General features: G+C 51.3%; 1 protein-coding gene across 2 annotated transcripts in view; it reads left to right on the top strand.

Moving 5' to 3' along the window:
- The window catches only part of MTOR (mechanistic target of rapamycin kinase), a 113081-nt gene that overhangs the window by 67917 nt on the left and 32671 nt on the right, over positions 1-12493 (top strand). For both annotated transcript variants that reach the window (XM_043992307.1, XM_043992308.1), the window contains exons 30-34: positions 2528-2667; positions 6043-6143; positions 7145-7260; positions 8947-9024; positions 9238-9345. In XM_043992307.1, the coding sequence (XP_043848242.1) occupies positions 2528-2667; positions 6043-6143; positions 7145-7260; positions 8947-9024; positions 9238-9345 (543 nt within the window). The remainder of the gene's footprint in view (positions 1-2527; positions 2668-6042; positions 6144-7144; positions 7261-8946; positions 9025-9237; positions 9346-12493) is intronic.

Consider the following 12493-nt stretch of genomic DNA (forward strand, 5'->3'; position numbering starts at 1 on the left):
CCAGAATTTGGGTTTCTTGTCAGAGCCTCCTCTCCCTGAGCACAACTGACCTAAGTACCTTCTCACTAGATCTCAGTGTGGTTCACCACATAAACCTTCCCATTTTTGTGTAGAATCCTGCCCTCCTCTTCCTCCTCCCTCTGACCCCTGACCTGATCAGGTATCTGAGCTCCCCTGCTGCCCACAGCAGCATGCAGAGAGGCCTACCAGGAATTCAGGGCTGTTGGCAGAGCACAGTGCCACCAATGCACCCTGGAAAAAGAATTTAAACATTTTGTCTGTGTTTGAATGCTTAAGTGGTCTCTTTGTGGTTCATCTTCTCTCTAGTTCTTCCCTTTTTTGCCAACTACAATGAAACTGTGGGGAATGCAGGCAATGGCCCTGTTCCAGCCTATAAGATTAGGAATGGACAGCAGGAGTCAGAGCTGGTCCAGCCCAAGTGCTGCCACAAGCAAGAGGGCCCATCGACATTTAACATGAAAAATGACCTTTCTGAACAGCAGATATTGAGAATGAAAACTGAGTGAGTGCCTGGTGTGAGTGGAGGAAGCCACTCCTACGTTGCACTCCTGGGTTGCATAAGGAAGCCAACCCCAGAGATTGGACAAGGCTCAGTCCCTGTGCTCAGAGAGTTCACGGTCTAGCAGAGGGCCAAGACACCAACACAAAGAACTAGAATACACCCAAATCCCATTGCTGAACCTTAGAAAAAAGACAAATCCACCCTTTCTCGTCTCCCCCAATTCCCCCACGGCAACACAAGTCCAAGTGGCCTCCTGCGTGGAAGGAGGAGAGGTGCTAAGAAATGTTTGGTGTGGTGTGCCACTCCCTAGGTGGCACGGAGGCAGATTAGTGGTCCCAGAAATGTTTTCAGTTGGTTTGCAAATACATGTGCAGACCTGGGTTTTATATATACCAAGAACCGCATTTGGAAAAGTGCCATCGTTTTTTGAGATCACTTCCACTTTCCTTCATATGGGTCTTGATCTCACAAAGAAAATCCTCCAAAGGAAAAAGGACACAAGCAGGGTTTAAGAGGAGGAGTCTTTGGCCTGGAAAGTCAAGATTCCTAGCTGGGGATTTGGGGGACCTTTTATAGAAAAAGAGGGCATTTGAATTGGTCTTTTCATGTTTGTCATCCTTTGCTTTTATGCCACCTTCATTTCAAATCTATCTTTCCCCTTCCCAGAAAACCATCCCTTATGATAAATATGAAGAAGAGGAAAGAAAAGGGGTGGGAGGGAGGGTTCAGCAAGACAGACCTACACATCAATTGAGTGTGGTGGTGTATGCCTTGTTCCACACTTGTAGTCCCCCACCTCTTCAAAGAAGAGAAGGATACCTTTTCTCATCTCTTCTTCAGGGTCAAGACTGGCATAGGTAGGGATTTAATTCTATGAAGAGTTCAAAAAGCTGGTGCTTCTCCTGGTACTTCTGTTTCCCAGGCCAGGCCCAGAATGCCACTGTCAGTATACGAAGTAAATCTCTGGACAGCATCTGCCCTGTCTCGGCTGAAGCGCTTGGACTCGGGGTACCAGAACCCAAAAGACAAATTCAGCTGGGAATATGAAGAGGAGCACAGGTTGGGAATAGGCAGGGAAAGCTCATAAAAACAAGCCAGTCTCCTTGAATTGTGAACATGCTCCTGGAGAGTCAGCTTCTGTTGCTTTAAGGCTCCACTTGACTCCATGGTGCTCACGTGGAAGACCCGGAGCCTCAGCGTGGCAGCAGCTCTGCCCAGGACCCACAGGCACATCATGGAATTCATCCTTGGTCCCTGCCACAGGCAGAGTTGCCAGGGACTCAGCCAGAGGGAACATTGGTGGAGCATCCAGAGACAGGGGAAAATCTCCAAAGATTTCCAAGCAGACTTCTTTTATTTCCTCAAAGTTAGACTCCATGAAGGAAAAAGCCAGAGATTAAAGAGCTGAAAGGAGGGAGGCGTCTGCTCCAGCAGATGTGTGCTCATTTATGGCCAGTGATTGTGCAAAGCACAGCCTGTCATCCTACAATTATGAGGTTAGATCACAACACCCCCAAGGGAGCTGCCACTCCTGCTAGCTGAGCCCACCTCCAGCACTGGTATCAGGGAGGCCTGGGCAGCAGAGAAGGTCTGCCCTCCCACCCTTCACCAGCCCCAGGGCCCCATATCCTCCTGCTCTGCTGACTTGAGTCCCCGAGGGAGGGAGGGAGGTGTAGGGAGAAGAAATGCAGGCCAGCATTTGCTCTCAGAATATCCTGGCATCGTTTCTGATGTTCCACAGAGGCACCGGCATTTCGGGCCTGGACCAAATCAGCTGCCTCCAAGGATGTTGAAACTCTTTGCCCAAACACAGACTTGAATAAACCAGGAAATTAAATGTCACCCACAATGTGCTATTCAAATCAAGCACACAATCCGACACCTAAGAAGAATGCATGGTGTGCAGTGTGTCCCAGCTGTAGCACACTCTGGGGAGTACTTGAGGACTCCCTATGAGTACAGGGGTGGTAGCTAAGACTCCTCTTTGTCTTCCTTACCTGACAGGAGATCCAGGCTACCTGGTATGAAAAACTCCACGAATGGGAAGATGCCCTGGTTGCCTACGATAAAAAGATGGACACAAACAAAGATGACCCTGAGCTCATGCTGGGCCGGATGCGCTGCCTGGAGGCCTTGGGAGAATGGTAAGCCTGTTGGAGATTTACCTTTTTCACCTTTTACCCTGAAAGCCCCACCTCAGCCTTATTTGGCTTGGTCTTTTCCATGACTTCACTGTCATTTCCCAAAACTATCCCCTCCCAGCCCTCCCTCCATAGAGCCCTAAGTGCAGTTGAACAAAATAAGGGGACACTCATTGACTGTGTTTGACCACATTCCACACCTGGTCTACCACCTCTCTGTACGTTAGAAGTAGGCCTCTCACCATCAGTCTTTGGGAATTCAGATTGTCCACGGCTTTGGTTGGAATTCTGAAACCTTCACTTCATTGCAGACTCTCCTCTTGGTTCTGCTTTCTTTGCCCTGCATCAGTCCATACAGATCTTCCCAAGTCTCTCTGAAAGTTTCATAGAGAAAGTCATTTCTCTGAGTGCAATAAAATTCCCTCACATTCTTGTGCCACAGTTTGTTCAGCCACTAGCCACCCAATACCTGCTTGTTACAAGTTTCGTAATACCACAAAAGGTACAGCTGTGAATATTTTGCCATATATGGGACCTTCTCCTGTAGTGTTGACCTCTGTGCTAAATGCCTCATAGTGGTATCATTGGGTCAGAGGGTAAGAAGTTTATTGACTACGTCCCAGAGATTCATCTGTTGATGGGCTGTTTTGGTGTTTGTAAATTCACTCACAGCTATTGAGCATCAGAACATTTTTCAAAGGCCTTAAAACAGGCTGTGATTTGTAGAGAATAGTTCCATTTCAAGTCCTTCCATTTGGTGTTTGTTTTTCATCTTTGAAAGAAAGTTCAAAGGCTGGTGTGCGCTCATATGGAGATAGGCAGAGGCCAGCCCCACTCCTCCTAGAGTCAGAATCACATGTGGCCGGCCTGTGTCCTTTGAGCCTATGAAGGAAACCGATCCATGGAGGCCCATCCTGCCTGCCCTTGTCTTCTTGTCATTCTTACACTGGCATTTTAGTGGCAGGGTTAGGTCATCGGTCAGTCAGTCACCAAGCATTCTTTCTGCACCTGTGCTCTGCCCTGTTAGAGAGACAGAAAGTGAGCCCCCTCCCCACCTTGGGAAGCCTCCATTCGATAGGAGACAACATGTGCATACATAAGCAGGTACAAGGTGAACACAAGGGGATCAATAGAGGAGCCTGAGCCTGAGCTGAGCCTTGGGGGAAGATGGTAACCCTAAGAAGGTAGGGTAAGGAAGGAGTGTTTTCTGGGCTTGGGGAGATGGGGCGTGTAGGATCATGGAGGAGGAGCAGCAAGAGCACATGAACGGGAGCAGCAGAGAACAAGCCTGACCAGGGAGACTGGCACCAGCTTCCAGAGCCCAGCAGTGCAGCTGATACTTACTTACTGCTGGGGTAAAAGGGAGACACGGGGCTTATTGATTGTTTTGGGTTTTTTTTGGTTTTTTTGTTTTGTTTTTTTTAAGTGAGGCAGTTGGGGTTAAGTGACTTGCCCAGGGTCACACAGCTAGTAAGTGTTAAGTGTCTGAGGCCGGATTTGAACTCAGGTACTCCTGACTCCAGGACTGGTGCTCTATCCACTGCGCCACCTAGCTGCCCCGACACAGGGCTTATTGAGCAGGAGAGCGATGTGGTCAGGCCTGGGCTTTGGCACTTGAATGTAGGATGGATTGGAGAGAGAAGAGACTTCAGGCTGTAGTGGAGGCAAGCGGGGATAAAGGCCTGAAATGGAGTGGTGACACAGAGTGGAGGGGCAGCTAGGTGGCGCAGTGGATAGAGCACTGGCCCTGGAGTCAGGAGGACCTGGGTTCAAATCCGGCCTCAGACACTTGACATACTTATTAGCTGTGTGACCCTAGGCAAGTCACTTAACCCCAATTGCCTCACTAAAAAAAAAACGGACATGGAGTGGGGAGAAGGGGACTTGGGCAGGCTTTGACAACCAATCAGATACGTGACATTAGAGAATGAGAAGCTGATGGTGCCAAGGTCTCATGCCCAGGAGACTCGGACGCAGCGTGGTGCCCTCAACAGAAAGAATTCATGAGTCTGGAAGGGAAGAGAATGAGTTCTGTTTTGGACACGCTGACTCTGACCCTCCTGTGCTTTGTGCCCCGTTCAACTCTGCCACCAATGGTGTTGGGTCACCTCCACCCTCCCAACATCGAGGAAGTGCATATTTTTCCCTGTCTCTTTGGGAGTGCAAAATACCATCCCTTTTGACATGTCACCTCATTGTCATTAGCCTATACAGTAATGGCCAACAGGTGCCTCGGCTCGCTCCCCTTCCTCATATTTATCTTGTACCACAAGCTCAGCCACAAGAGTCAGGGTCCAGATCAGGGAGCAATCACAGCGCCCTCAGCCAAGGAGGGGCCGTGACATCCAAGCATGCGCTGAGCCATTGGAGAAGCTCCACACTGAACAATCAGGCTCGCTGCGTTTTGTGTCGGACAGCCCAAAACGGGAAGAGGGAGCACCTTCAGGTGCCGACAAGACTTAGCACTGTCCCCCTCATGAGTGCAGTGGTTTGCCATCTCTTTGGATTTGATGTTAGAACTGCAGAACTCAGGTGGTATGGTGTTGTGTCCTGTTCTCTTCCTTTGACTCCCTAGCCACCTTCCAGGGGTTTGCCTGCACTTGCTGGGCCCCTTCTCTTTTTTTTTTTTTTTTAGTGAGGCAGTTGGGGTTAAGTGACTTGCCCAGGGTCACACAGCTAGTAAGTGTTAAGTGTTTGAGGCCGGATTTGAACTCAGGTTCTCCTGAATCCAGGACCGATGCTCTATCTACTGCACCACCTAGCTGCCTCAGTGCACTCACTTCTAAATGTAGATTCCCGTTAGGTTCCTCTGTACCTAGGGCGCTGATTTCAGTTGGGGAGGCAATTTCCCTGGCCCAGACCCCTCAGAGTCATGGCCTTGAGCCTACTCTGCATGTCCAAGCAGACATGTTCAGAAGACAGTGCACTGATCACGCACCTGTGTGTGCCAGCTACTGACCTTGTCAAGACAGAAGCAGAATGGCCTCTACCCTCAAAGAGCCTTACATTCTATCAAGGGAGACTTCCAGTCCGTGTTCAGGCATTGATACACAATAGGTACAAAGTGCTGTTGGTGGGGGAGGGATCCTGGCAGCTGCAGAGTCAAGAAGGCTTCATGGAGAAGCTGAGCTCACCCTCAGAGCCAATGACGTAAATCAAGAAATCTGGCCACAGAAGCAAAGGGTCGAGACATGGGTGACTTGGTCTGTGAAGTGGGCGCATGAGAGAACCTGGTCCCATGGAGCCCTGGCCCGTGTCCTCTGTTAACACCCCTCCCCTTGTAAGCCTTCACTAGATCCATAGTGGCTAGAAGGGGAGGCTGGCCGTCTCCAGCCATTGTTTCTGTTGGCCTCGACTGACACTTATCTCTTCCTTAAGGGGACAGCTCCACCAGCAGTGCTGTGAGAAGTGGACCTTGGTCAACGATGAGATTCAAGCTAAAATGGCCCGGATGGCTGCTGCGGCTGCTTGGGGTTTAGGTAAAGTGTCGTCTGGGACCAGTGAGTTTGTGGGCAAGCACCATGGCACCACGGACAAAGGCCCGCTCTGCAGAAGAGTCAAAACTCTCTGTGCTGGGCGGTTTCTGACTACTGTGACCGTGGTGAAATGACCAAACCCCAGAGTGGACGAGTCAGGAAGATTGGGTTTAGTGTGAAGCTTGCCTGTAATCAGCGGCTTTGTGTCACCAAGCCCCAGACTGATGACGACTAGCAGTGTCCAGTCCAGAGAAGCCTGGTGACGTGGGGAGAAGGGCGATTGTAGGTCATGTGGTACCTAGCGAAAGATTGCTTCACCTCCACCTCTATTCGGCCTCACTTGAGTCTTGAAGCTTGTCCCTTTCCTTCAGTGAGCACTGGGCTCAACCCAAAACATTTTTCAAAAACAAATTGCTTCCTGAGGAGTCATCTTTCACTGTTTGCTTTTGCCCAGGGGCAGGGAGAATGGATGGGCTGCTGTTCCTCAGTAAAAGGCAGGGAAATGCCTTGTAAAATTGCAGCCCTGCATTTTGCAGCTAATGAAGCTACTATCTCTTCTGCAGATGGCTTTGGAAATACCGGGGTTTGATGTCTGCTCGTTCTCCTCGGGGAAGTGAATAACTCTTCCTGGCTAGTCTTTCCCTCAGCCATCAAGTGCCTAGCATGACATAGGGACCTCTGTGCCACGGCCTAGCCTAGCTTTCCATTGCTTTCTGAGAGCCTCCAGTGAGGGGGAGAGCTGGCCAAGCTCTTTGTCTAGCCTAGTGCCTCATCCGGGTAACAACCCTTCAGGTGCGTTTGGCTTTTCTCTGGCTCCCCAGGGCCGTCTTACACCCTGGCTTAATGGTGAGGAGTAGAGATTTCCCTTCCTGTTGTTGATAGTGTCAGAAATCTACCCCCTCGGCCCTTGGAATCAAGGAGTGTTTGGACACTGTTCGCTTGTCTGTGAAGCCTGGGTCTGCTGAGAAGGTATGGTTCAGTCGCTTCCTCTACTGTTGGTGCAGGTCAGTGGGACAGCATGGAGGAATACACCTGCATGATCCCCCGGGACACGCACGACGGGGCCTTTTACAGAGCCGTGCTGGCTCTGCATCAGGACCTCTTCTCACTGGCCCAGCAGGTAAAACCCACCCTCCTCATCACTGCCCCTTCCCACCTGATTTAGGGCAGGGGGGCTAATAACACACCATCTCTAAAGGTGAGCAGCCTAGGAGACTGAAGGAGGCCTTTGTGTTCCCAGGAGCAAATCCACATCCCTCTCATTCCTTTTGACTTTCCCCCCCAGTTTCCCCCCCAGGTCCTCATGATCTGTCCTTCCATTCCCCCTTTGAGTTTCCTTTCCAATGACCTTGATTCTGGGTCCTCCCCTGAAGCCAGTGGGGACCTGAGGATTGCTCTCCTGGGCCTGTTGAGTCTGCCTTCACGGCAGCTGCTGCTCACTGCGGGCCTTGTTTACCCTTGAGAGACAGGGGCCACCTGAAGGCCAGAGAGGGCCCGGGCCCACCAGGGCGTGCCCCTCTTCATTCTGCTCCCTCTTGTCAGTCTTCTTTGTCCTAGCTTCCCTTGGAGAGAACAGAGTCTGGGCATTTCTCTTGAGTAGAATTCAGGCAGTGAATGAATAGTTTCACCCTGCGGCTGCTATCAGTCCCCAGGTCCTTTTTTGGCCGTGCAGTTGTTTCACTCTTTGATGACTTTCCAGGGAAGCTGACACTTTATTTGAAAATTCTGCGCTGACTTGCAGAATTAGACAATAGAGTAATCAAATCAACCCTGGCAGGCCCCAGACGTGCTTTGGATAAATGATCCGAGCACACAAGGGATGAGGGTTTGGTAATTAACCTTAAACATTTTAACAAGGAAACGCTATGGATACAAGGTTTTTAAATTGATGGCACAGACTAGGACAGAGCTGCAGTCCCACCGCCAAGGCGGAGAGGCCCCTCTGGGAGGGGCCCACACAGGCAGAAGCGTCCAGCGCCCACGGTGCCCATTGCCGGGCACGCAGGCATGAGTGCTGGGGAATTCTGAAAAACCCAGTGAAGAGGCGACTCCTGGAGTGGGCAGGGTTTCGGTCCATTTGGGTTCTTCCCTAAAGCCTTTTCTGTTTCATAAGCATAGACAGCCAGGCAGTCATGTGGCTAAGCTGGAACCCAGAGACAGCTGCTCCAGACAGTGGAGGACAGTAATGATTCCACGGCCCTCCTAAGGTTTAGCTCCAATGGCATCTTTAGTTCTTGAATGCCGTTCCACCGAGGGCAAACTCTAGCTGGTGCTGGTGAGCCAGAAGGGCTTTGGGAATAGGCCTGGGAGCAGGGCAGATATGCCTGTCTTCCAGGCCCAGCCTGGTTGATTCCAGAGATGCTGGGCCCCCCCCCCCCACCACCACACACACACGTCCCTGCAGTGGCTCTCCAAGAGTGAGACCTGTGGCACTGCAGGGAGTACCCACTCTGGTGAAATCCCCCGGCCTGGGAGCACCAATCAAGGTCTGTGCCGGGTCCACAGTGGCCTCACTGTCCCTCGGTTACAGGCCTCCCCTGAGCCGGGACAGGTTCCTTGTGTCTTGGGATGCTCGCTTCACATTTCCCTCTTTGATGGAGAGATGACTTGTTTTTCAAGGCCATCAGACCTGAGAAGGGGTTTCTTTCCCTCTTAGGTGAATTCTCTCCTTTGTCTTCTACTTCCCCACAATGGGATGGGTGGGCGGTCTCTGCCCCTCACTGGGGAACCCAGAAATGCCAGTGGTGACTCCAGCACCCTGCAGCTAGGGCCGCACATCAGAGTGTCTATTTCTCCCTTTCTCTAGTGCATCGACAAGGCCAGGGACCTGCTGGACGCTGAGCTAACAGCCATGGCGGGAGAAAGCTACAGCCGGGCCTATGGGGTGAGTGGGAGACCCTCGAGACAGCCTCCTGTCCTTGGCCTCTTTGCAATACGTCCCCACAGTGAGCTGTTGGGGCTTACGGGTCCTTGGAATCATGCCTGGGCCTGGCCTGGTCAGCAGATACCCTGACAGCAGAAGGGCCCCTGTGAGCTGCTCCTCTGTTCTGAATTCCTCATGCAGTGATTAGGATGGAATGTGCTTTGCTTCCTTCAGGCAATGGTTTCCTGCCATATGCTCTCAGAGCTGGAGGAAGTTATCCAATATAAACTTGTCCCGGAGCGGCGTGAGATCATCCGCCAGATCTGGTGGGAGAGGCTGCAGGTAAGGAAGCTGGGGAGGAGGAGTGCGTGGGCACAACCCTTGGAGTGGCCCGTGCCTTTGCCTGCCCCCCCCCCCCCCCCCAACGTTTAACTTACACCTGAGGCCATAAATAGCGATTAAACACACAGCCCAGGCCTGGAGGAAGCACAGAGCTGAGCTCAGACGGACGGGCAGCCTGCCTGCCTTCATGGCCCTTACGTTCAAAGCCACATTCCTCTGCGGCCTCCCAAGGACAGAGCACTCGTTGACGTTTTCTGTCTGGCACTTGTGGGCAGGCTGATAGGGGAGAAACCAAAGAAGGCAGTTAGGCCCCCAGTGCTGGGAGCTGGCCACATCTGTGTCCCTCCCCAAGCTCTCTGGTGGCTTGTCACTCCCACTGAGCAGCCGCCTCTGCTGAAAATACTGCCCTGCTGCTGGGCCTTTGGAAGGGGCTTTTCCTTGTGTTCATCACATCACTTAGACCACCTGGATGAGCACAGGTTGGCCAAGTGAAGCTCCTTGAATTCCCTTGTTTATACGTTTTAAGGCAGGTCCCTCAAGGACAAAAAATCCTTCCATTGCTTGGCTAAAGGCTGGCAGGGAGTGAGCACACACATAAAACATTTATTTCCTGAGACCTCTTACCTTCTTCTTGAACCGATGGTGCCCTGGGCTTGAGAGTCCTGAACCCCCACCCCGGAGGTTTTCTCGGCTGCTTGGTACCATGGGGTGTGCAGCTTCCTGAGCAGAGGCGGCTCTGTGCTTTCTGGGTCATGCAGGAAGCTGGACAGAGCTCCTTGACTCCGAGCAGGCTTCCCAGCACATTCCACTGGAGAGGGAGGGAGGGTGGCCCTGGGCAAGGAGACCTCTCTGAATTCAGCTGTTTATGATCCTGAACAAAAGCACATACAGTTCTTTTACATTTTTATAGCATTTTCTTAGTCATTATGAAATGGCTGCCCGATGTTTGGGTGGAAAGTTTTTGAGCCCTGGACAAAGGTTCCATGAAGCAATGTTTCCTCTCTGACCACATGCACCCTCACTTTTAAGTGCCACTCATGATTGGGGTGCCGCCGTGTCCAAATCAGAAATCTGATGATTTTCCTCATGCTATAAGAAGCAAAACTTGGTCCCAGGACAGACTCAGAAGTGAAAGCCCTGGGCCAGGCCTGGGTGGAGCTCAGGCCTTTCTCCAGTAGCCTCAATCCAATATGGACTCCCATAGCCATCATTGGAAGGGGCCAAATTATTTTAGCATCTGGAAGAAACTGACAAAAAGTGGGATTCCTTAACAATAACAGAATCACTCTTGGTACTTTCTGTTTTTCTAACTTTATAAACCATTGTTGTTTTTGTACTTCTTGGGTTGGAAGGACACTGTGGCCCAGGCCCCAAAGTAAAGCGTGGCATTGTGGTGTGAAAATGTGGCTTTTGTTGATGGTATACTATGGAAATAGAAAGCAGCTATGGTAGCCAGACAGCTGCCACTTAGGGCTTGGAGTCTGGAAGTCAAAAGTTGATGACTTCATGGAATTCTAGAATTGGAATAAATGCCAAAGACCATCAGTTCCTGTCCCTCATTCCACAGGGGAGGACATTGAGGCCCCAGGGGGGAGGTGATGTGCCAAGTCCCATCACCAGCCAGACCTAAAATTCAGGTCTTTTCTTGCTCATGGGTTACTCTTCCTGTAACTGTGACAGTCAGGAGCTCGTAGGTTGGTGATCCCATCTCCAGCAGGAGAGGCCAGAGCCCCTGGATAGTAGCTTGGAGTCAGGACTTGGGTTTCAATCCTACCTTAGATACTGACTTGCTGTATGACCCTGAAAAAGTCACCCACTATCTCTTGGCTTCCATTTTCTCATCTGTAAAATCAGAGGCCTGAGGGGGCAGCTGGGTGGCACAGTGGATAAAGCACCGGCCCTGGATTATTCAGAAGGACCTGAGTTCAAATCCAGCCTCAGACACTTGACACTTACTAGCTGTGTGACCCTGGGCAAGTCACTTAACCCTTGTTGCCCTGCCCAAAAAGCTGGATTCAAAAGCCTGTAAAATGAGAGGCCTGGACTTAGCAGCTTCAAAGCCACGATCCCGTGCCTGGGCTTTCTGCCCTTTCCAGTTAGTGACCGTGCTCTTGAATCCTTCCCTCACTAGTCCTGTCTCCACCCAGGTCATGGCAAACCTCATCCTGAAGTATCCCCACTGCTCACCTCCTGCACGCACAGCTGTGCTGACTGAACACATTCCCAATTCCATGGCGTCCCGCTTGAATGGGGCTTCATGACCCTGAGGCAGTCCTGGCATTCCCCCCTACTCGATGCCCCATCTCCTTCTCCACAGGCGTTATTCCAAACCTCTCTGCCCTCCTCAGCAGAGCATTTTGGGAGGGATGTTGTAAGGATAAAGTGAAAACATTTCTACAGGGGCCTGGCTCACTGGAAGCACTTCATAAAGCCTTGTTCTTCCCCATATCTACCACCTCAGGTGTGTCCCTCATCACCTTTCCCCTGCATCATAGCCACAGCCTCCCAATTGCTCTTCCTGCCAGATAACAGAGCAATGTGACCATGTGACTCCTGTCCTCGGTCTGCTCAGTGGCTCCCTGTTGCCTCCAGGACAGAGCAGAAAACTGTTTGGCTTTTTAAAGGCCCTTACAAGCTGGGCTCAGCCGTCGTCCCTTTTCTTCCCTGTGTGGGGGATGAGCCAGGCTGGCCTTTTCCCTGCTCCTCTCCCGGGAGCCTCTAATCTTCTGCCTCTGTGCTCTTGCTGTGGCCATCCTTGCGGCGCCTCAGCTTCACAGAACCCCTCTCTGTCTTTAAGAAGCAGCTCGGGCACCGCCGTGGGCATGAAGCACTTAGAGAATTCCTCCTCTCCCCATGCCCCCATTGCTAAGTGCCCTCTATGCCTACCTCAGATTGATTTGTGTTGGCCTTCATGTGTTTGTTCTTTATGCTCCCTGGGGGAGTGTGAGTTCCCTGGGAGTAGAGGCTGCTTCACATTCCTTGTATTTTATCTCCAGTGACCAACACAGAACCTGGCACATCATGTAAGCCCTCTATAAACGCTTATTAATTGTGTGATCCAAGTGATGAGATGCATTTAACCTCCTTACTAGGACTTCATACTTTTCCTTTTTAAGTTGAAAAATAGTTTGCGTGTGCACACACGTGG

Source organism: Dromiciops gliroides, chromosome 3 (assembly GCF_019393635.1).
Source record: "Dromiciops gliroides isolate mDroGli1 chromosome 3, mDroGli1.pri, whole genome shotgun sequence".
Classification (NCBI taxonomy): domain Eukaryota; kingdom Metazoa; phylum Chordata; class Mammalia; order Microbiotheria; family Microbiotheriidae; genus Dromiciops; species Dromiciops gliroides.